At 44.5% G+C, this 25,031-nt stretch overlaps 1 protein-coding gene across 3 annotated transcripts in view; it reads left to right on the forward strand.

Annotated features, from left to right (window-relative positions):
* Positions 1 to 25,031, forward strand: part of Me3 (malic enzyme 3) — a 183,774-nt gene that overhangs the window by 118,701 nt on the left and 40,042 nt on the right. For 2 of the 3 annotated variants that reach the window (XM_029531076.1, XM_021202908.1), the window contains 2 exons: positions 9,209 to 9,370; positions 19,688 to 19,791. In XM_029531076.1, coding sequence (XP_029386936.1) covers positions 9,209 to 9,370; positions 19,688 to 19,791 — 266 coding nt within the window. The remainder of the gene's footprint in view (positions 1 to 9,208; positions 9,371 to 19,687; positions 19,792 to 25,031) is intronic. The other variant, XM_029531078.1, reaches the window with a different exon arrangement.

Raw genomic sequence — 25,031 nt, forward strand, 5'->3', positions numbered from 1 at the left:
GAATGCAAACTGTATGGTGCTCCACACGGAGGACTTTGAGGAATCCGGTACCTGAGGCGATTGCCTTGGGAATCATGGAAGCAACATGAGCGAAGCTGATAGCTCATAGTGGGGGGAATTTCCAGTCCAGGAGCCAAAAGATGTTGGAGTTAAACACAGTGCAACTCTGGGGCCCACTGCTCACCTCACCCTGGCTCCTCTGGGAGGCAATGAATCTGCTTTATCTGTAAGGTTCCTCTCCCTCCTTCCATGCGAGTTCACTGAACCCCCTCATTCCTCTCCAAAGGGTACCAAGTAGAGCTTCTTCCTACTGGCCTCTATTGGTCTTCCACCCATACCAGGCTCTCTGTAGGGAGTGTGAGCATTTAGAACAAGAGTAGAAAAAGGGTTAGGACCTTAGCTCTCAGCAGCCAGGTCTGAGTTGCAGCCAAAGTTCAATACTGGCCACAGTGAGTGATTCATCCTCACATCTCCATCTGGGTGTGACTTTGTCCTGTGCTGATCCGCCCGGACTCCAGTTGTATGTAAGGCCTTGGCCTTGAAAGTTTTGGCCACTGTCCCAGGGAAAGATGTTTCCAGGGTGTGTCTAGGAGGAAACTATAATAAAATATTGAGGGCGTCAGGAAAGCCAGCTCATTCACTGGGGAGTTAACTTTAGGCTAACCTGAGTGGGCACGAGGCTGAGGTCCGGCACACTAATCTTTTCCACATGCCTGGACAGCTCATCCGCAGAGAAACCTTGTGCACACTAGATCCTCAGATGTGCTTGCTGAGGTGAATAAACTCAGCCAGCAGATACTTTAAGCATCTTCCGTGTACTAGGCACTGTGCCAGGAATAGAGGTAATACATAGAGTACGTTCAGGCAAATTATGAGCAATTAGAACAGCTAAAGGAAATTTCTCTTGCTCGACCGGAAGTAAAATGGTACCCTTTCCTCCAGGCTGGCACAGGGATCAAACCTCAGGTTTCTGTTGGTTCCTTGTTGGGGAACAATATGCATAATTATCATCGGATCCTCCTACAGGGATTCCAAAATGAAAAAGAAAGGGGCCTCGTCTCTAGATTCTTCATGTCATGGTTGAAAACCCAGAATGTAAGTTCAAAATAGCACCACGGAAGTTAAGTAGCTAATGACTTCAATAAACATATTTCAAAACACATCTAAATACTAAATACTAACTACCAGAGAGGCAGTGACAGAGATTACAGGAATGGAATCGGGAGCCTTATGGTCTCTCTAAAGGAAGAGTTTCTCAATAGGCCCCAAATAGACATCCAGACATCAAAGAAGGGTGTAAGATACACGAGCCGATCTAGGCTGCTGAGTGCCATCCAATTCAGTTGCATCTGTCTGCCCTTCATCAAGCATCTCCTCTGAGGGAGTCCCCTGGGACAAAGATGTGCAGGACCAAATTCAAGGAACTCACACACTCAGGTTAGATAGGCTGACCTGGAAACAGGGCTCGATGCCATGCCAAAGAGAGGAACTTACAGAGCAAACTGCAGACAGGATACAAGCTGCCCAGCTTCCCTCTTCATGAAGCGCCAAAGGGAACAACATCCACCCTTTATTCCTGTCTCACTTTAGAGAGACTCTGGTGACCATATAAGGAAAACAGCCCTGACTTTGCAAGCAGACACATAAGGGGTTCTGATCACAAGCCTTCCCCTTGCCTGCTATGTGCTCAAGTCACCTTTCTGAGCTTCCCATTCCTGCTATGGATTAACCATAATAGTGTCTGTGCACACTGAAGAGCACACAGATGAATATTGTCCTTATAGGAGGTGTTGGAAGCAGTTGTGCTGCCTGTAGCTATACAGGACCAAAGGGCGACCAAGGAAGCAGAAGTTTCTTCTGGGAATCAGAGGCCACAAATGGGTAGTCACGTGTCTTGTAACCAGATATGCTTGGTTTGCCCCTTAGTGACTGTTAAAGTTTTTTAATTTATAGGCAATATTTTAAAATCATATTTCATTGAAAACAATAAATGTATAAGAACTTGGATTCTTGGCCTCTCTGGAAAAACTAGGCACTCTGAATATAGAGCCTGTGTCATGGTGTATAACAGGAGCTGACTGGACTTTCCATAACCCACACCACACTCTACCCTGCCCCGCTCAACAGCCTTTCTCTGAAGGTTCCCTCACATTAGCCAAGGCACCCTTTCAAAAGTTCAGAATGTTCCAAGCTGCAGTCTTTTTTATTCCTTAAAAAGAGAGGGGGATAAGATCTCCCCACTTCCACAGGGACTCTGCTTATCACCCCTTCAGAGCTCACACAGGACACTTTCAGAGGACACTGAGATCAAAGCTCAGGAAGGATTCCTTCTGAAAGCCCCAACCTGGGCCCTGAAGGATGGGTGGAGAGGGGACATTGCTCAAAAGAGCACGCAAGAGTCAAATGGACATTGCTAAGAGGAGCATGCAGAATACAAAGCCACCCACAGGGTGAGCGCTGTTCTCCAAGCTCCATTCTGTTGCTGCCTTCCTTCTCCCCCAGCAGCTGACTGGGAGAGGCAGTTCCTCAAGGCCTCAGAAGTGTTGCGATCCTAGTGTTGCTCGATGCTTGGCTAGGGAAGAAGGTTGATTTCAGAGGATCTTCTGAATCAATTTGGAAGATTAAAAAAAATAATAATAATTTTTCAGTGGTTTCTTAGCTAGAAAGCCAAGAAACACTGAACTTCAGGAGAAGATAACTAAGAGGACCCCAGGGCTCAAGCCCAGGACTTTGAAGCTTTGTGGTCTTTCTTCTTCAAGGAGGAGGTCACCCAGAGCTGTCCAGCGTAAATCATACAAAGGAATGAAAATCGCTGTACTGTTTCCTTCTCAGAGTGGCCATTGCCTACTACAGAGGAAAGACTCAACTGAGAATTTTCCCTGTCAGCTTCCCAGAGTCCAAAATATCTCTCCCAGTCTAGTATCAACACTTCTGAGAGGACCTCTGGGTGGTGGAGCCCAAGCAGCAGCCCCCACCACTGAGCACCAGCCATACAGGTGTTAAAATGGGGCCCAAATTGCTAAGGCCTTGTACCTACTTATCATGCACAGGCCCAGAGTGTGGCACACACCTTCTGTTGGTGTTGGTGTCTGAGACAGGGCTTCCTGGAAAATCTCTGAAACAGAAATTAACTTGTCAGTTTGACCCAAGAAGATCTCTTGGGTCAGCATCTATACATAGGAAGTGGCAGAACAGAACACACAGTCACAGTTACCTGTAGTAATGTCTAGAGAAAGACTCAGCAAATCCTAGGAGGCAGGTTGGGAGCTGGGGTGACTTTTGGTGGGGAGGAGGTCAGGTTTCTGTAGTCCTGATGTGAGCAGTCACAGGCTGTAGGTTGAACTTGGGAAGAGGGGTGGCTTCCTAGCAAGATGGTCCAGGTAGAGAAAATTCTCCAGATAGGTTAACAGCTAAGAGATGCAGTAGGGAATTAAGAATGAAGGGTCATTCTTGCATAAGGAGCAACACTGAGCAGACATTACCAGTCCCACTTTAAGCAGGATTATGCAAGTGGTTTGCACAGACTGACTCGCTGCATTTTCTTGATGGCCACAGGACTTCTTTTTATCTTTCTTTATAGACAAAGGATCTGAGAGGCTAGGTTCTTTGCAGGTGAGGAGCGGAACCAAGATTTGAACCTAAAGAATGTGTGTTATTTATGTTATGGGGTAGGGGGAGAAGGCAATGGGGGTGGGGAAGGATGGTGAGAGGGAAGGGTAAGAAAAAAGGAAGGAAAAAAAAAAGTTTGAAAGTGTCTGCAGACAGCCCATGATCATAGCTATAAATCTAAGGCAGCCCAAGAGCAATGGAGGACCCATGATCTTCCAGTCAGTCTTTGGTTTGTTAAACTAAATAAATCAGAAAAGGTCATAGGTATGAGGAAGACAGACAAGAAAGAACATAGCATACCATCCTTCAGACATCCCTATTTGTCTAAGACGTGAAGGAAACCATGACTTTTCCAACATCCAAATAAAGAAATTGGAGTTCTGTCATTCCAGAAATTGTTGCTGGCTTTTCAAACCCAAAGACGCTGCCCAGACTTCTCCTAAGCCCTTGGCAACCCACTAAACTAGTAAAGTGGTTCCCAGCATTGATTCCATTGCTATCGTGAATAATGAGGGGCAACATCTTCCCTCTGAACTTAACTATACCAGCTTTGAATCCTGGCCAGCCAAGAAGCCATTTTATGCACTGTTAGAGCTATCATTTGCCTGACTAATTGTGTATGTTTCACATTGCTGGCCTCAGAGCCAAAAGCTAGGGAATCGAAAACAACTCAACCTAACATTGCCCCTAAAAAAGCTTACAACTGTTATGAAGGACATGGAAACATGCATATTTATAGTACAACGAAAGGAGTGATGACTACTTTGGGCAAAGAAAAATGCTATGGGGATTCAAAGAAAAAGAGTGAGACGTCCAGGAGGGAAGCTTCATGGAGACAAGTGAATTTCCAATTGTTCCTTGAACCACACAGAAAGGGTAGAATTCCAATCAAGGAAATTAAAGAGTTGCTGGATAAAATACCACATATTGAAGGAAGTGCAAATCTCATACAAAACCAGAAATACCTTAGTTGGGATGCAGCATGGACAAGACAGAAAAGACCAAAAGGCAGAGTGGATAGTAAGTGAAAATCTTAAAGGTCAAGCTGAGAAGATGTCTGGTCTTTGTTTTATTGGGGGGAGGGGGCAGTTAAGAAATGGATGCATCCAGATGTGCTCTGAAAAACAAAATAGGATAGAAAGACTTCAAGAGTGAAAATATCAGTCAGAAAATCACAGGAGTGCTTTGTGACATGGAGACTGGCTGGTCAAAGGCAATAGAAATGGTGTGAGAGTCACAGACCAGATGGCAGAAAGATGGAGTAGGCAAGATCAACAGAACCTGATAGCTAGCTGGGCATGGATGACAAAACACAAAGAAACATCGAACAAGGTCGGTGGTCTTGTGCTTAGGAGATACGGGGCAACAAGAGGGCAGGTGAATTGGACCAGTTCTCCCTCCGTTCAGGGACTCTGATGGGGATGACCGGGAATGAGAAGACAAAGAGTCAAAAGCTGGGGTCAGAAGGACTAAGGGGGCTGACGACCCAGGCTAGGGACTCTATTAATCACAGCTCCTTCTACACTCAAATGAGGAAACAAAAAAACAAATCAATAATGTTCATGAGACAGCAGAATTATGGGGAACTCAGAGTAACGCTCATTCTTCTTTTGCAAGATACATGCTGGTACAATAAGCAGAGCATTTTACATCTCAATGTTTGGAACATTTGGACGCAGCTTTACAGAGAAACTGTCCAGCTCCAGGCTCTGGCCTTGGTGGCCTCCAGAGCCTTGGCATCGGTCCATTGCTGGCCTTGCCAGGGACAGCCCTAACAGGAAACAAAAGCCCAAAGCTCTTTGTTCCATGCAAAGGACCCCCAAAGGGCCATTAGTTTTACTTAGCCCCAGACAGGACGGTAGCAAAGTAAAAATTGACAGAGGTGAAAGGGATCTAAGAACCCATTGTATAGGAAGTGATGGGATTTGAAGGCAGTACTGGACATACAAATGGCAGCTCCCAACAGTCTGTGAGTCCTGGAACTCAGAAGGTTCTTACTAGGTGTTTGCAGAATGTTGACAGGTGACACAGAGCATTAGATGCAACAAGTGCCAACAGTTCACAGGAGAGAAAAACCCTGTGCAGCTGAAGGAGGAGGAGACAGATCCTCCAGGGGCGGGGAGTGAATACAAAGGCTGAGAGAAAGATGCATTTCTCAGAGTGAAAGGACTACTACCAAAAGGATGAAGTTATATAGAGAGACATAGCAATGATAACTTTCATAACATATGTTACATAATATAAAGACTTGAGTGTCCATAGGGACAATTAGAGATCAGTGAAGACCTTTGTCTTAGAGTTTCTGGTTTTGTGATAAAACACCATGACCAAAAGCAACGTGTGAAAGTTTATTTCATTATATGGCTTATAGCCCATTATGAAGAGACGACATAATAGAAACTCAAGGCAGGACCCTCAAGACAGGACCTGAAACAGAGGGCATGCTGGATCATTGCTCATTGGATTGTTCCCTCGAGGCTTGCTCACCCTGCTTTCTTATAACACCTAGGACAACCAGCCCAGGGATGGTACTACCCACAATGGGCTGAGCTCTCCTACATCAAATTACAGTCAAGAACATGCAGTCCAGACTTGCCTACAGGCAAATTTTATGGAGGCATTTTCTCAATTGAGAGTCTCCTCTTCCTAAATGACTCTAACTTTCGCCAAGCTGACATAAAATTTGCTAGCATAGTCTTTGATTTTGGAAAGGACATGGTAAAAAAGTGAGTTTTGGATACAATGGTCTTGACACTTGTCAGTAAGAGGGCCTAAAAGAAAGAAGAGGGGCGAAGCTGCTGTACCCAGTCAACCATTTGCACAATAGAACTGAAAATCACTGATAGATGGTGAGGCATTCACTTTGGAAGAGTTGAACATGCAGTGGAATTAATTCCCTGGAGCATTCCCAGTCTGGGAGACAGCACTGATGGCCTCCCGGGAGACATGAACATTCACCCCAGATAGAGCATGGACAACAGATCGAAGAAATGGCCCCACCTAAGTATACCTTGGTGAACCAGTGAGTTTATCAGGTAGTATGGTTGAGGGGCTACTTACAGGAGCATAGGCAACTCTTAGGCAGCAACAGCATGAAAAGCCCAGCCCAGTATGGTGATAACTCATGAAAACTGCACCCCTGCAACTCCCTGCTCACCTTGCAGGAAGCTTGGCCATTCACAGAGTCTCTTCCCCCCTGCGATTGTCACTGCTTACGAAATCTTGGAAAAGGATCTTGTGACTCCTGTAACTTTCAGGAACTTCCTGTAAGTTTAGAATCCCTGAGCCCTGTGTGTTGTGCTTATTGCATGAGTCTTATTAGCCTATCCTTCTTCTCCACAGGAAGGAATGTTTTAATTCAGAGCAAAGAGGTATACAACAGCTTCCCTCTAAACAGACAAAACAAAAGGCAAAACAAAACAAGCAAACAAACAAAGGACACAGAATGGGAACCTGAATCAGTAAGCTGTGATCTGGAGAGATGGTAGAAAGTTGTAGAGTTTGGGGCTCCAGAGGAAGCATGAGGGCACTGCTTCAGCTGAAATGCTGCCCAGAGGAGGGAAGAGGCAGGTACAGAGACTGGGTGCTGAGGCAGGGAGAGACTTGCCAAGAGCACAGGTTCTTTATTCCAGTGAGACAGAGTGCCAGAGACACCTCTAAACAAGAAACCCAAAGCTTGACTAGGAGGGGTTCCACATTTGCCAAGATGACCTTGACAAGTCTTCTGGGCTTCTCAGATAACTAACATGGAAACATTAACCCAATAACTAAAATTCAGCTGACACAGGACAAGTGTATATAGACCAGGAAGGTTTTGAGTTTCCACTTGATCACTTTTGTGTGGAATTATCAGCTTTAGCCATTCATGTGGCTGGACTGTGAGAGGAGAGAGTATTGGACGTGGGTGGTGATCACTCACCACAAAAGTTGTTGAGCAATCTGAAAAGGAAATAGCATGGTTTCAGTGGGTTTGCTGCACTCTTCAAAGTTCACTTCCTGACACGGAGAAGTGTTTTTAGAATCTTTGCACCTTTTTCTACAGGATGGCAGGAGTAAGCCCATGTGTGTTTCACTCCTGGAGAAGTAAAGAAGTGGGAAGACATCTTTGTGTATTGACTCACAAGCTCTTCCAGGGCAAGGACAGGTCTTCAATCTCTTTATCCCGGCATTTTCTCTGCATAGACAAACTAAGCCTTTACAGCCCATTGGTACTACAGGCTCATGCAAGACATCTACAGCTCAGAGCTAGTCTTCAATCCTGGTCACAAGCCAGATTTCAATAGATGAATGAGGTGCCTATAGGCTTTACTCTTACAGAGACAATGGGAGCCCATGATAGTGAGATTATTGCAGTCACAGAGAAACAACTTCACTGTGACAGCTAGGGATTACCCCTGGCCTGATACTTCTGACCCTTCACTGATTTCTCCCTCACTCCCTGTTCTCCCATTCAAGGATTGATACCTCCTTGCTTCTCACACACATTTTACACGTGCCTTAGCTCTCCTTCCTGTGAAAGGTGTTTCATTCTACCTATAACCCCACAGCTGCTTCCTGTCCAGTGCCTGGTGGGTGTGTCCCTTCATCTACAAAACCTACAAGAGTGAGTCGCCTTACAGGAATATCTCCTTCTCTACTGCCCTGCACTGTCCTGTTGCTCTCAGGCTTCTGTCTGAAAGCTCTAACTGTTAACAAGTATGCTCCCTCTCTCATTTGGGTCTACACATATTTAATTTTATAGGTAAGCAAACAAAAGCTCCTTCCCCCAGGATATGTCTTACTAGCAAACAGGTGCTTCATAAATATTTAACTGAAGAATGAACATCCATCATGATCATATAGTCATATATGTCATCACGGTGAGCTCCATCAACATCTGTCTACTGATAAAGGCAAAATCCGTACCAGAACTGTGTCTAGTACATAATTAGCCCTCGGTGATTCTTTGACAAAAAGGAATCTCCATACAACCAAAGAATCTACCTGACTTCATAAGAAATCGTGATTCTAGGAAACATTGCAAGCTCTGTTCTTTGCTAATTGGCCTCAAAATCCTGTGGCTGTAGTGGCAACATGACTTTCTTGTCTTTCCTTTTCTTCTTTTCTTAGATCTCCCCCTTCATGTCTCATGTCCTAAGATTCAGTCTGAGATTGTTCAGTTTCTCAGAGAAGGAGGGAGGAGGGGAGAGAGGGAGGGAGAAGGGGGGAAGGAGGAGGGGAGAGAGGGAAGGAGGAGGGGAGAGATGGGTCAGGGAGAGAGAGAGAGAGAGAGAGAGAGAGAGAGAGAGAGAGAGAGAGAGAGAGAGACCAGATGTGATTTCTCTCCAGCTGTTTCTGCAGCCCCCCAACCCAATCTTCAGAATGCATGGAACGCTGTCTTTCTGTCATTTGGCCTCTGTGAGAATTCTTGACCCCTTGCCAGAAAGGACCAGCCACCTGCAGTTGATGAATCCTCTGGCCTTGTCCCAGACAAGCTGCTTTAGTCCCAACAAAGTCAGCGGGTAGCCAACTGTCAGGCCTGACTGCTGAGACTTTGAAATGAGCACTTGGTCATGGAGGTGGTGCTCCTGACTGAGGGTGCCCTGCTGTGTTTTTCCAGGCTGTGGTGGTGACTGATGGAGAGCGCATACTGGGCTTGGGAGACCTGGGCTGCTACGGCATGGGCATCCCTGTGGGCAAGCTGGCCCTGTACACAGCATGCGGAGGGGTGAATCCACAGCAGTGCCTTCCTGTCCTGCTAGATGTCGGCACCAACAATGAGGTAACGGGCTGCCTGAGCCAGGAGCTCTTGGGCCAGATGAGGTTGGAGAATGGCACAAGGGTGGAATAATTATATCCACATGGGCTGTTGCTTTCCCAGCATCCTCTTGGTCCTCAGTTGTGAAGTAGAGGACTTAACTCTCCCAGTTGCTCAACTCTCCCACCCCCTTCTCCTTCTGCATTCCCTTTCTTTTTCATCTTCCTCTTCTGTGCCCAAGATGCCCTAGGCGTATTTCTTCCATCGCTTCCAGGACCCCATGCAGTTTGCAGTCCTCCTTGGGGCTACTCTCCGAGAGAGCAGTCAGTGATCTGACTAGTTTGTGTTCTGCATTCTCAGTGCAGGTTGCTTTAGTGTGTGACCCAAAATTTAAGAGAGAGAGAGAGAGAGAGAGAGAGAGAGAGAGAGAGAGAGAACAAGCGAAATGTCTGCAACAAGCTGGTGAGCGTCCTGCAGATCAAGTGAGGGAAACTGAACCAAGCTCCAGGGAGATCATCGTGCAGAATTCAAGGGCTTTCTCACTGAAGAAGTTCACCACTCCACTCAAGAGTTTGTGTGCTCTGCCTTGGCACATTGTTTCTGTCTGTAATTCTTGGCCCCGTGGCTGACAGAAAAGAAGTGTCTTAAGAATTCCTTCTCTCTCTCTCTCTTTTTGTTTCAAAACTGTTTGTTTAATTCAAAATTTTGAAACGATTTTGTTCTGCTTTTCACAAAGGAAACAAAATTTATCTCCATCCAATTGTCATGTTTGGAAAATTATAATCATATTGTAATATACAAATTATACAAGCAATGAGTTCCATTATGGTATTTTCACATAGGTCTATAAAATACACTTCAAAGGAATTCCTTCCAAACAACATTTGTTTTGGGGTTTAAGATCAGTGTGGGTGCATCTTTTAAAAATTAAAATCATAGAATTATTAAAAGTAAATGATCAGTCATATGATCAATGCTAATATATATCCATATGGATATGTGTGTATATGTATATATGTATATATATGCATATATCTTTTCCATTTTAATATTTTTCCTTCCAGTCTTTTTTCCTCCAAACCCTTACAAAAACAAAATTTGGAGTTACTCTGCCTTTTGATTCCTTAGTCTGCTTTTTGAAATTTGATATAAGTTTCCTCTCATGTCCTTATCATTACTCCACTGTGCCACATTAGTGGCTGCATGTTTTACCACAGTTCATGTAAGAAAGCCTGCACAGCTGTGTATTTAGGTGTTTCCAGACTTCTTAGAGATCAGCTGTGCTCTGGTGCCCATTTTCAAATCAGTCAGTGTTCTCATCTCTACTGTTTCCTTTGGACAAATTCCTAGAGGCAGAAATCTTGGTGCTAATTGGAGTTAGTTGTCTAGATTCACAGGCTGGGTGTGTGTAAGGATTGGGGGAGCTGTATGAGGACACCAGAGGAAACCCTTTAGAGCTGTTCCTACTCCAACACCATCTACCTTGCTGTTTGAGACAATCTCACACTGGAACCTGAGGTTCAGAGATTCCCGTGGGTGGGCTGGCAGTGAGCTCCAGGGACCTGCCAGTGGGCTTCCCCAGTGCTAGGATTGCAAGTGTGCCCTGTCACACCCAGCTCTTTTTTCTGTGGTTGCTGTATCCTGGTGCGTTTGTGATTTCGTATCAAACTCTTCACTGACTGAGCCATCTCCACAGCCCCTGTTGTTCGGATTCCTGATTCACATTGCCAAAAAGGTTACAGCCATTTGCATTCCACAGTGATTTATTTCAAGAAAACTGCTTTCCTCTTCCTTAGACACCATGGTCTGGGTTTCTAAACAAGAGTGAGCATTGTGAGAAAGCAAGGAATGCAGCTTCCTCGGATTCCGCCCATAGATGCTCCTCCCTGAATTGAGGGAGCCTGAAAGAGACCTTTCTTGAAAGCCAGAAAATCATGGGGTAGACAGTGGCAGGCAAGAGAGGTGGGGAAAAACTGAATTCAGAAGCAGGGGCCCTGGCCCCAGTACCACCATAAGCCAGATGAGTCACTCTAGACCTGGTCCTCTACATAATAATGCTGCCATTTCTAAAATCTCTTCTTGCTCTGCCTCCTGACTGGCCTATGAGACATGACCTGCATGGTGGCACAAGTCCTACAGCAAGACAAGACCAGACATCAAATTTTGCTCAAAGCCAAGTTCCCTTCCCCCTGGCCAGATGTTTGAGTTTATAGCAAACAACATTAAAGCTGTCCTCGATCTCAAGGAGGGCACCATTGCCTCTGGAGATAAGTACAGCAAACCTTATTTCAGGCAAGCTGCCAGCTTCCCCTGCTGTGTTACAAATAGACCTTCACCCTGCCAGTGCCTTAGAAGCTGGCCCCAAGATGGAGCAGGGGCAGCCTAAGTTTAACTTGAGCTATTATATCTCAAGGGCACTGGCCGCCTCTAGTAGATGCGTGGAGGCCCTTTGCTGTTGAAGGCCCAGCACCCACCAATGCAAATAAAGCTCTAGGATGACCTCATTTTGTAACAAATCCACCAAGAAGGATTTCCAAAACCAAGTGCCAAGCGTGGACCAGGACCTTACACCTGGTCCATAGCAGAGAGTGAAGGTCCTCTCGATGCCTTCTTTTTCCCTTCAGGAACCTGAGGCTCGGGGTTTTCATTGGCTCAAATGGACTCTAATCAGAGATGAGACCTTCTGTTGTAGCACACCCAGGCCCGCATTCTGTTGTTTCCTAAGTCAACGGCATCTCTTGACTTTTATTACTAAAGTAACTTTAGAATGTTATTCAAATTCTTAAGGTAAATGGCATTTCTCCCACAGTGCTACATTTGTGGACCCTTTTCAGTATTTATCTATGACGCATGCGCCTATAGATGTATACACTACTTAGTTATAATCATCATGCACCTGTAATTTGGTTCTCTTTCTTTTTTCAATTAAGGTTATTTGTGAACACTTTCTCTTTACTTATTTAATCAAAGTTTATTGAGTGTTTAGTAGGTGTCAGGCATTCAGCTAGAGCTCAATGAGCCTGACTTGGGTGGAATAGTCTGGTTGTCCGTGTTCCAACATTGTCACATAATGGATCATTTTAATGAGTCGTGTATTACATCCACTCAAAGTGTCTGCTTCTCCCCTGAGTGTTCTGCTCCAAGCATGAGAATCCAATGCTGCCAAGTGAACCAACATTAGGGAGACATGATTTATCCCCCTTCAAATGAGTTAGCTATGTCATTTCCCATAGTGCAGCTCTTGGTTAAAAGTGCATCTGTTTGTAAGATGTGAAAAATGACAACATCGGTTAAGATGCCAATGTGAGTTGGGGAAATTTCCCAAGGCCCCACCTATAGATGAAGAGGTACGGGCAATTAAAGGCTGCCAGGAATGAGAATCACTCTTCTCATGGGACAAGCCCTCTGGTAGGTTATCCAATTCTAAATTGTCAGCCTTAATTACAAGAACATATAAGCACAACACTAAATGAACTCTGGAGAAAACATACATACATACATACATACATACATGTCTATGTGTAATATATATATATATATATATATGAAGTTGAGCTCATAAAGTGAAGAGCTAGAGGGAGCCGGGTTTGGAGATGGGAGGTCATGGGGTTGAAATGATGTAAATACGATAGTGGTGTATAAAATTCTCAAAAACAAAATAAGTGTGATATATTTATTTATTTATTTATTTATTTATTTTGGCTGAGATCAATTCTCAGCTGTTGGAGAGGAAAGCTTGGCCTTATCACTTCCACTGTCTAACACAGTACAGGAAGAACACTGCTGTGACGTGTTCTAATGTCCAAACAACCCAACTACTGATGTGGATGGCTCTATGAAAGAAAAAAAAAAAAAAAACTACCAAGCAGCAGCAATTCAATCAGTGTCGGAACCTCCCTCTGTGCTTCCTGCTGAAGGAAAACATGTGCTGTCTACATCTCTGAGCCTGAGTCATTTTTACCTGCCAACACCAAGGACGTTTGGAAAAATAAACACATGGAACAGTAATTCCATGGTGGGGGTGGGGGCAGACACCCCAGGTTCTCCTCAGGAGAGAGAAGCCTTGTACTCATGACTGTGTGTGGATGAGACCAAGCACAGATGGTTATATTGTCCAAGCAGAGGGGACCAGAAACAGTATCTCATTTAACTCCTCCACTCTTCATAGGAAAAGCGGCCCAGAACATAAATGGCTTCCAAAGGATTAGTTCCCAAACCCTCCTCACATGGCACTCTACTGTGAGGTTCTCTGGAGCACCCCAACAGGCTTGGCTCTCTGGTTGCCATCCTGAGCCCCGAGAGTCTTCTCCCTAAAATCCTGAGCCTATATTCATCTCTGAGGGAGATGCTATGTGGCCCTCGGGAACCTACTGTGTGGCTGAGAACGCCTGCCTCTGCAGATAGACTCAGGTGAAAATTGACAGCGGAGCCAGAAACCTTGACTTTGAAGACTTGGTGGGAATGAACAAGTCAGTTGCTGTGTTCTCAGATTTGTAATTTCTCCCATTCTCCACACTTATCGTCTCTGCGTCTAGAATACTCAGCTTCATCCCGCGTTACTACCAAAGAGCTTACTCTGCATGAATGTCTGAGGTTGATGCCCCTCTTGAAAGCCTTTGCAGCTTTCTCCTAACTTAATTTAACTTTCCAAGAAATGAGAAATAGGCATAAGGACAGTGGAGGGGAGGGTACTATGCTGTGGAGTGGACCCATGCCATGACCTCCTGGACACACAGGTGCTTTGCATGACCTCTTCAAGTGCCTGTTGCTAGTCAAGGTAAATAGTTTTTCAACCAGGAGATTTATCTTCCAATTTAAGTACAACCCTCTGTGATATGTCCAGAGAGGAGGAAAACCTATTTGTTTTCCATGACATTTTGTCTCTAAGGAAAACCTTAGGAAGGAGAGCTAGGCAAACAACCCCGGAGTGTATCCAACCCTCGAACACCCACCACACAGGAAGAAGTAACAGTTTGCCTTCTTTGGGTAAATTCCTTCACCTACGATTCTAATCACTGACTTATTCAGTTCCAGTAGGGACTTAGTAACCATCTAACAGAGAGAAAAGATTTAGCTATCAAATACTACTTATGTACCAGGATACCTTGCACACACTAGAGCTTGAGAATGAGTATACTTAGGCCCTATCCTGTTCTAAAATAATGACTTCCTCCCTTCCATTGTGACCAGTGGGTTTTGTGACCTGAGGCAGCTCGTGTCACCTATATAACCCTCAGAAATCCATTGGGAGGAAGCGGAAGTGAGTGATTTCCAATACCTAAATTTTAACTCTGGCATCTTAGGCCAGTAGTGATGCGCTGGCAACTGGTATCAACTAACACATTTCACAGACTTGCTGTGTGCTGACACTGTGTAATTGATCTCTGGGGAGATGTAAATGAAGAAAGAACAGACCTTTCCTCAAAAATAAAAAAAAAATCACATTATGTGACAGGAATCATTATCACCCCTTTTCAACAGAGAGAAAACAACAAAACAGAGAAAAAAATATATTTCTTGCTCAAATCCTCTGGCTTAAGTGACAGGGTGTGAATTCAAATTCAGATTCATCCAATTCCGAAGCCCAATAACTGAGACCTGATGCGCCTTGGCAGCTATTACTAAACTTCCCTGGCAAGAAGCAGACAGAAGGTGAGGACAAGAAGATGACGCTTAGTTCCTTGGTCCCCACACGATCAGGTGATGGGGAGGAAAGGACCCTACCATGAGAATCAGCCTGAGGGAGGCTCAGGCTCAGCCACTTCCTCTTGGCTCTGTGAGTTTAGGCAGTTTATTTAAACCACTGAACTCCAACATCCTGATCTGCAAACAGGAATGAGACAGTCAAGCCCTGGAATGATCCAGTGAGGACATTTCTTCTTACAAGCTCTATGCAAGCATAAGACATGTCTGTCTTTTAGTATCATCTCTGTGTGTAAGTTTTCCCCATTTCTGTAGTTAGTTTTAAAGTATTTGAAGCATGGAACATTTTATTATAAAAAATAAAATATAAAGACTCCCTCAAAAGGTTCTTAGAGTCACTATTCATGACTTTCCTTGTTCCTCTGTGGATAACAAAAAGAGGTGATGTAACGGAGGATTGCTTTTGTTTTGAAAGGGAACTTGTCCATCATGAGGAAGAGCATGGAGGCAGGGCCTTATTACACTGCATCTGCCATCGGGGCTGCAATATGGGTCTGAGTCTGTAGTATGTCAGTTCTTACAGATGAGCAAAAGAACCACCAAAGCTACATGGCTCAAAGTTCCAGACTCTGAGGTGAAATACTAATTGTTCCTCTTACTGACTGAAGGTCTTGGGGAAGGTGGCTTAACCTCTCTGTGTCTTGCTGCTCCATTCATTACATAGGGGATAATAAATAATGAAACCCATTTCTCAGGACCTCCTGGAAATACGTGGGTGAGAGCTTTACAAAGGGAAAGGAGAGAGCAGGAGCAGTGGGGAGGTCAAGACCTTCAGACTATGCGATGCTGACAAGATGTCCCTAGAAAGAGGGAAGGAAAGATGGAGAGTTAAGGATTCTGCCTGCAGACCTGGGGACTGGTCCCGTGCGGGAGTCCATCCCATCATCAGCCACTAAACCCAGATACTAATGCTCATGCCAGCAAGATTCTGCTGAAGGGACCCTGATATTGCGGACTCTTGTGAGGCTATGCCAGTGCCTGGCAAACACAGAAATGTATGCTCACAGTCAGCTATTGGATGGAACACAGGGCCCCCAGTGGAGGAGCTAGAGAAAGTACCCAAGGAGCTAAAGGGGGCTGCAACCCTGTAGGTGGAACAATATGAACTAACCAGTACCCCCTGAGCTCGTGTCTCTAGCTGCATATGTAGCAGAAGATGGCCTAATTGGCCATCATTGGGAAGAGAGGCCCCTTGGTCTTGCAAACTTTGTATGACCCAGCACAAGGCAAGGCCTGGGCCAAGTAGTGGGAATGGGTGGGTAGGGGAGCAGAGGTGGGGGGAGGGTATAGGAAACTTTCTGGATAGCATTTGAAATGTAAATAAAGAAAATAATAATAATAATAATAAAAGGATTCTGCCTGCAGTACAGCCTACAAGAGTCTAGTTAGAAGGCTAACTACAAGTCTCCAAGCAAAGACGATTATCACATGGCCCCATTTAGGAGGGATTCTCTGCCCTGCAGAGATGAGATTCTTCTCACCCCTCATCTCATTGTTAAGCTATCTGGAGAGAACATGGATTGGTGATGGTCCTTTGACTGCGCTCCTGCAGCAGAATCTGCTTAGAGAGTTCAGAGACCTCCTGTGGCTGTGGTGAAACCTGCCTCCGCATGGGACACACCAAAGGTTTTAAGAGCTAGAATGCTTGTCGCCATTTATATCAGATGTTGTCATTCTCATATTCTCTCACACAAATACTATAACCAGAGTGTGGCTGCACTCTCTCCCCATTGGACAGAAGAGAGGAAGACTCTGGAAGGTCATAAAAAGCTTTCCTAAAGTCACAGCAACCTGTCATGACCGAGGTAAAGCCTGACTCATGTCACCTTTATCTTCATATTATGCAACAGCAGCTCAGACGGGGATGACACCATGGATTTGTCAGTGAGCCCTTGCTTGGTTGTATTAGATACAATAATGTGAAATTCCAAGAGGCTATAGCAGATGGTTGCTTTCTGTTCCCCAAACATTCCAGCCACCTTTCCCTCGCTCAGCCTCCAGCCTCCAACCTTTCTTTGTGCTCACTCTGCCTCGAAATCCAGCTGACCTGTTAGAACCTAACCATCTTTTCAGGCCTGACCATTTTCCCCACAATACAGTCTCAACTCACCTTTCAAGTTGCTTCTCCACACTGTGTTCCTGTACTACACTATTTCTCAAGGCAGTGCCATCTGTCTCTGTGACAGTTCACTCATCCACACCCTCGGTAGACTGTGAGCACCTTTGAAGTATCAATCATTCTCACTAATCATTATCACATTCCACGCTCCAGTCAGGAGTGCCAAAGATCAATAAATACATGGTGATTTTTATTCCATGAGTTGCACATACACTCTCTTGTTTATTTTTTAATTCATTTTAAAATATTGTAGATTCTCATGCAGTTTTAATTACTTTTTGTGGCTGTGATAAAAATACCATAACCAAAAGCAACTTTGTTCCAGAAGGCTAGAGTTCAAAATGGTAAGGACAGCAGGACATGGCGTGGGGGCAGGGCAGGAAGCTGGCTGAACACATTTAACTGCACACAGGAAGCATAGAAAGAGAAACTGGATGAGGAACACTGTTGTGTTTTATAAAAATAAGGAGAGAAGGAATATGTTTGGTAGATGTGTAGTCAGGAGTGGGTCAAGAGGGTGCCTCTGAGGACCCATGCTGAGGCATCCCTTCCCCCCTGAGGGGGCAGCCACATGACAGTATAGTATAGAATAGAGTTTATTCAGGGCATGGGGAGGGGAGCTGAGAGGGTAGTGGAGACAGAGAAAGGGGAGAGAGAGAGAGAGAGAGAGAGAGAGAGAGGAATAGAGGCCAGTCATGAGCACATGGACAGAGAGGGGAAGGTGAATGGAGAGAAGGGGAGTGGGAGAAAGGGGACAGAGCAGGAGCAAGAGAGCAAGAGAGAGGGGGTGGGCGAACAGCCCCTTTAACCAGTACCCCCTGAGTTTGTGTCTCTAGCTGCATATGTAGCAGAAGATGGCCTAATCGGCCATCACTGGGAATAGAGGCCCCTTGGTCTTGCAAACTTTATATGACCCAGCACAAGGCAAGGCCTGGGCCAAGTAGTGGGAGTGGGTGGGTAGGGGAGCAGAGGTTGGGGGGAGGGGTATAGGAAACTTTCTGGATAGCATTTGAAATGTAAATAAAGAAAATAATAATTTTTTTAAAAAGTGAAAAAAAAATAAGTGATTGTAAGTGAGTCAGGCATACCTGACTGTTGCCAGGTAACTGGGAGGCAGCACCTAGACAAAATGCTAGCAAACACAGATATAGACCCTCAAATCCCAACCACAACGATCCACCAACTGGGGACCAAGTGTTCAAACCTGTGAGCCTATATGGGATTCCTCATTCAAATCACCACATGCCCCTATACCAACTACCCAGTTTTCTTCCGTTGTAGCAGTTCAGTTCTATACTTTGTATAGACTCCTGTACCATTAAGGCAGTTAATCTATGGGAAAGTTTTACATAGGGCTATCTCATGTTACCCTTTATAACCATACCCACATTCCCTCTTCCTCTCCCCAACTTCTGATGATTGGTCTTCATCTCTATAGTTTTGTCATTTCAAAGACACTATATGGATGAAATCAGGTGGAATGTAGTCAATCGGGGTTGACTTTCACATCATATGCCTTGAGATATGTCTAGATTTGCCAATTAACAGACATTAGTTTTTCAAGAGTTTTTGTTTTGTTTTGTTTTGGGGTTTTTGTTGGGATTTTTTTTTTTTTTGCTCTTATATGATGAAGCTTCTGTGGATATTAAAATAAATGAATTAATAAATAAATGTATTTATTATGGATGAATTAATTTGCTGACCCATAGGGATAGAGATGAAATAGGATGTTCAGTGGGAACAGCTAGTCAGACCAATGCAAACGTGAGAAAAGACCCAATGTGCATGTGGCTGCTGTGACTAACGGCTAAGGGCTAAGGTGAGCATCATTTTTCAATGAAATTTCTAGTTATATCATTCTGCATCCATATCCCCAACACCTAGCAGTGTGTGAGGTATATGGCAGGTAAGATTTTACTTAAATTAAGATGAATGAATGTTTTATAATTCATACTGGGGGCAAGATCTTTGGATGAGGCCTCATTCACCAAGGCAAATGCTACCTACAGTCAGCTTCAGAGGTTCTCAACCAGGAGCATTTCTACCTTCAAGAATACCTGTAGCAATGTCTGGGGACATTTTTATGGCCATAAGTGGAGGTGTTGCTGGATCTTTCTGGGTACAGGTTGGCGATGCTGCTACATATCCTATAATGTACAGGTCATCTCTCAGATTAAAGAATAATCCAAGAAAAAGTGTTCATAATGACACTATTAAGAAACCCAAAGTCTATAGCCAGGACTTTAAAGAGTGTTCGATGGAGGCTCAGCTACCTCAAAGCATTGTTCATTCCTAAAAATGGGATTTCACAGGAATCCACCCTCAGACATGGACTTGGCCTCCAGACCCTTCCAGGGATTACCCCTAGGTAGAGGTAGAGAAACAGAGGCAGAGTCCTATGCTCTTCTCTCCTCCTACCTCCAGCCCTTCCCACTAAACCTGGACTCTTGCTTTATAGAAAGAGATAATAAAGCAGGAAGTATGGAGTGGGTTTAGTAAGTGGATGCTCTCTATTCCAGGAGCTTCTCAAAGATCCTCTGTACATCGGCCTGAAACACCAACGTGTCCGTGGGAAGGAGTATGATGACCTGCTAGATGAATTCATGCAGGCTGTGACAGATAAGTAAGTGGACCATGCTGTCTATTTTGGAAAGAGCAGCTAAGGCCAAGTCAACTCTGGCTTTGGAAGAATTACAAAAGAAGCTGTAAATGAATGCTTTGGGGGTAGTCTAAAAATTTCAACTTGACTCATACATCTGAAAATCTGGAAGCCATGTGGGCCCTACTACAGGATAACCCTCAAGAAGGCACTGTGATGTGGAGGTAGCTACGTTTCTGTTGTTCCAGGAAGGAAATCCTCTTGGTTTGAGCTGCTCAGAGTAGTTTTCATGAATCCAGACACTGCTTTTCTGATGAAAAGATGTTACCCTCCCAGTGAAATAGTTTTGGAAAGGTCACCATATTTGTCTCCACACACACTGGCACCCCTCTTAGGTCAGGTTAGGGGGATGTTAGTAGGCCAGTGAAGAGCTGATACCCCATATCCAAGCCTTCTAGATTTATGAGAACTCATCTCTTCACTAGAAAGCATAATGCTGGCAGCTCTGCCCTCCACTCCTCCACAGCCATCATGGCCACCCAGATCTATTGGCCTGCTATAGCAGGGAGTTCCAGTAATGCTTTCCACACGCTGGACAAGCCAAAGCTTCTACAATTCAGTGAACAATGGACACAAAACGTATTTCCCTCTCCCTTGAAAAGAGATAAAACTATATTGTGGTTCAATGGGATGGGACAGATGTTACAGAAAAGAGAAAATTCATAATAGGACACAGGGTGGAAGCAGAAGTTCGAGTAAGCTAGAGAATCAGGGATCAAATGCATACCTGGAGAAGCTTAGACTTTGAAAAACAGAGGATATCATGGGAAGAGAGGGAAGGCAGAATGGGGTTGGTGAAGAGAAATGATGAAACAGATGCATCAGGCTTGGGATTTTCCTAGACAAGAAGGGAATTGAGAGTGTATTCAGGGGAATGATCAAAATGGTATCCCAAAGGTCTAGGCTGAAGAAGAAAAATAAGGACATGGAGAAGCAGGACATGGGGAAGGGATGAGGGAAAGTAAAGGGTCAGTAGACCTTAAGTCCTGGAAAGATTTGAGAATCTTTGCATTGGCTACCAGGCAGAGTAAACTGGTTGAAAGGAAGTGATCCTCTGAAAGCTCTATGTTTACAGTCAAGATTATAGAGGAAATCTGTCACTGGGCTGTGGCCACCAAAGAAGCTAATTCACAAATTGGTGCATTTATTAGAAGCATGGCATCTGGAACAGAGGAGGTGACTGCCACTTCACTCTTCCTTTCCAGACTATCTTAAATGCCACCTTCAAGGCCAGACAAAAGATGCTAAGGGCCATAAATTATTTAAAGTACCTTTAAAGAACAATAGTCGTGACAGTTCAGGGAAAGGAAATGCTTGCTTTGGTTGTGAGCAGGCTCAGAGGCTACTCTCTGTGTATCAAGGAGCAGAACTGCTTCTGGACACCTGAAAACTATTCTTCCAGAAGAGAACTGGACTTACCTCTGCATGACCAAAAAGGACCAATGGGTGTAATGCCAACAAAGGCCCTTGTAGGCATAAAGTGAGTGCCACAATACCCTGAATTCTGGATATTCTGGAGTTCTCTGTCACGGAAGGAACTCTAGGATATGTTGTTTGGTGTTTTGGTAGCGATCGTATGAATGGGCTAAAGCTGCACACGCTCTTGAATGTGTCTCCATACTCCATTACTCTAGTTTGACCTCTTAAGAATGCCATGCAGCTGACTTGAAACTAAAAATGAACCCCCAAACAGAGTTATTAATTTAACAGGCTGGCACCCAGTGATGGGTAAGTTCTGCACAGAATCTTACCAACCTAAGACAGAATGGCATTGCTTTCGATAATTCTGATTCCACAATGGGTAAAGAAGGCACAATCTTGTTTATAAAATAAAAAAAGGAGAAGATGTGGAGAGCCTTTGGGGACCACTTGGCAGGAATCTGATATTGGTCAAGGACAAGGAAATGGGCTTCAGGCAGGAATCTGACATTAAGGGCATGACAAAGAAGTAAGTTCAAGCAGGAATCTTAATCTTAGGGTGGAACAAAAGAAGTAGGCTTCAGGCCTCAATATGACTTTGGTCTGGGACAGGGAAGTAGGCTCAGATGTTTTGATCATCCTGATGGGCCCTTGGATACAGTGATCACGGGAGTGATCATGGAACTTTGTTTATTGTCTTCCTTGTTCCTTGACTATTTGTGTTTATTGTCTTGTTTGTTCCTCGTTGCAATGCCTGCCCTTAATACTTGCATGTAATTAAAATGGTATAAACTCAGATTGGGAAAAAATTAAACCTGCCCCAGCCTCAGAACTGGCTGAGGTCATGCTAAAAAAAAAAAAAAAAAAAAAGAATGCCATGCAGCTGGCAGGTCTTGAGACGACAAGGTCACTGTCCCAGTTCAGAGTACCTTGCAGGACTGTGAGGTGAACTCAGTCTGTCCATTCCGCATGCAGGATGTTTTCTATAACACTTTGTGACCTGACCAAAGGGAGTGAAACTGCTTTAGAGAGCCTTTTTTTTTTTTTTTTTGCTTCCTGTTTCCAGGGCCCATTGCTGGCTTATGAGTCAGTAGCCATTCTATGATTTCCTCAAAGAGAAGTCTTGCTATTCATGGGAGAAGGTTAAATAAACTAGGATGTAAGAGGCTCTTCAAATCGTCATCAAAATCAATTCACAGCTCCACAAACACACAGGCAGTCCTTGGTGAGCCCTTAGGGAAGGGTGCGCATCAGCCAACAGGAATGTGACCCTCAGCAGAAGAGATGATGGCTTGACAGGTCATTGTTTTGACTTTCTAGCAAGCTGGAACAGATGTTTCTGTAGATAGTGTAGGAGGAAAGCGAGCTGGTCTCCCCAGGTACTCCTGGGAATGTGTTAGTCTGGAGACAGATTGCCTGGTCTGAGGGTGAGTCAGGAGCCCTGAAGCCAAACATGCTGTATTTTAAGAAAGAACCATGAGAAACTGTGACTCCTGCCTTCCATGTCCACATCCCTGCCCAAACATCCTGCCAACACAAGGCTTCCTCTCTCACCTTTCCCTTACAAACTGACCTGTCCCATAGCTTCTGAGCGGGAAGTATGAATAAGGCTCAGATGCCATCCTTAAGGTTGGCCACTGAGGAAGACCCACTAAGGCACGGGAATATCCGGTTAAGTCTGTGAACTACCGTGTCTGGGAAAAAGCTAGGTTAGTAGAGCGCTTTGCCGACCGTGCTCCGTGGCCCTGGGTTCAACCCCACACAACCGTAATACCAACGTTTAGGAGTCAGGATGATCGGAAGGTCAAGGTTATTCCTGGCTATATAATAAGTTCTAGGCCAGCATGGGTTACATGAAACCCTGTCTCAAAAAAAAAAAAAAAATCTGTGAAAGCTGAGTGTAGTTTTCAAAGTAGAGACAAATTGGCCTTCCAAGCACTCGCCACTCTAGCTTTCCTTCTCTCCCTCTTACGTGGTAGGACCTGAGGCATCATATCTGAGTACCACATCTTGATGTGCCAAGTTCTCCTCAATGGGTTTTGTTTATATTTCTTATCTCTGTTACTTACAGAGAATTCTCTAGTTTACGATCGCACCTGGAAGCCCAGATCCATCTGATTTAAACAATGTCTGATGGTACCAGCAGCTTCCACCTCTAGGCAAGCCAGGAAACAAAGTCACGTCTTTTCCTTTTAGTTCCACAAATTCTAAGGCCTTTGGAGGCAGGGTGGGAGGTGGGGAATGGTAGAGGCGGGGTTTCTCTGCGTAGCCCTGGCTGTTCTAGAACTCACTCTGTAGACCAGACTGGCCTCGAGCTCATAGAAATCCACCCGCCTCTGCTTCCTGAAAAGGAGTGCACCGCCATGCCCAAGCCTAGTTTCACAATTCTAAACCTGTGGATTCTTAAGCTGCGTGGGTTCAAGTAAAAAGGAAAGCATAGTTGTATAGACCTTTACAGTACATCTGTGCTCCATGAAAGGCATATCTTTTTCTCTGTCTCTGTCTCTCTCACTCTTTCACACACACACACACACACAGAGANAGAGAGAGAGAGAGAGAGAGAGAGAGAGAGAGAGAGAGAGAGAGAGAGAGAGAGAGATGGTTCACAGCACAATGGAAGTTGCTATTCACAATTAATGAATAGTTATAGACAGCTCTGGATTTCCCATTCCTGAAGCCAGCCACTCCATAGATGCATTTCTACTGCTACCTTTCAAGCACAATGTGCACCCTTGTTCTTCTGGAGCCAAGCTCCTGTGCTCCATCATGAATTCCCAGTGCCCTTTCAGGCTAAGTGGGACCTCCCCATCCCAGGTCCCCTCTGTAGCTCATCCTTTGTTTCTGCCCTTATGTTTGGCAGGGGGCCCAAAGGTTTCCATTCAAAAAGGGAAAAGCACAACCTACTATCTCTACTGAACCCTGACCAGATTGAGAGTGAGCAAAGAAAGATGAGTGCCAGGGTAGTTAAAAGTTCCTGGAAAGTCACAATTTTGAGTAGTTTCGAAAACAAACAAACAAAAACACACCAGACTACTGTGACCTGTAAGGTCCAGACATCCTCAGTTCTGTCAACCTGCAGTCACTGAGTAGAAGGTCTTATGACTTGTGTCTTTCAGATTCTTTTCCCAGCACATGTCTAACTAAGCTGGCAGCTAGGTATCTGCCACTGAAGAACGGAGGAAAAGAGTGGGGAAGCAACTTCCCACAGAAGGTAGTGAAGTGCAAGCTTCCAAGAAAAGCAGCTCTGCTTTCTCAGGAGGTGTCAGTCTAAACCAGCCGTTCTCAACCTAAGAGTCATGAGCCCTTTGGGGGTTGAATGACCCTTTCACAGGGGTTGTATATCAGATATTTATGAGTCATAGCATAGCAAAGTTATAGCTATGAAATAGAAACAAAAATAATTTATGGTTGGGATCACCAGAACTTAAGGAGCTGTATATATAGCTTGTACCTACTTTATGATACATAGTAGTGACCGCACTTTATCAGAGCTGTTTTTAATGATGTTGCTTAGAATGTTTTCTTTCCAGATGATTATTGAGAAGTTAACTTTATAAAAAAAACAAAAGCAAAAACAAAAACAAAAAATGGTGCCAGGTACTACAAGAGTAACAGAACTGTACTGTTTTCTGGGGTTTTGTTTTTTACTTTTTTTTTTTTAATACACTGTTCTGGATGTCTCTACAATTTTGTTCAAATGACTGCAGAACCTGGAAAAGCTGTTGCTGCTATTGATGCATAACATACTGCTATTATTGGTCTTTTTATATAAATATAAATATATA

This window comes from Mus pahari, chromosome 1 (assembly GCF_900095145.1).
Source record: "Mus pahari chromosome 1, PAHARI_EIJ_v1.1, whole genome shotgun sequence".
Lineage (NCBI taxonomy): Eukaryota > Metazoa > Chordata > Mammalia > Rodentia > Muridae > Mus > Mus pahari.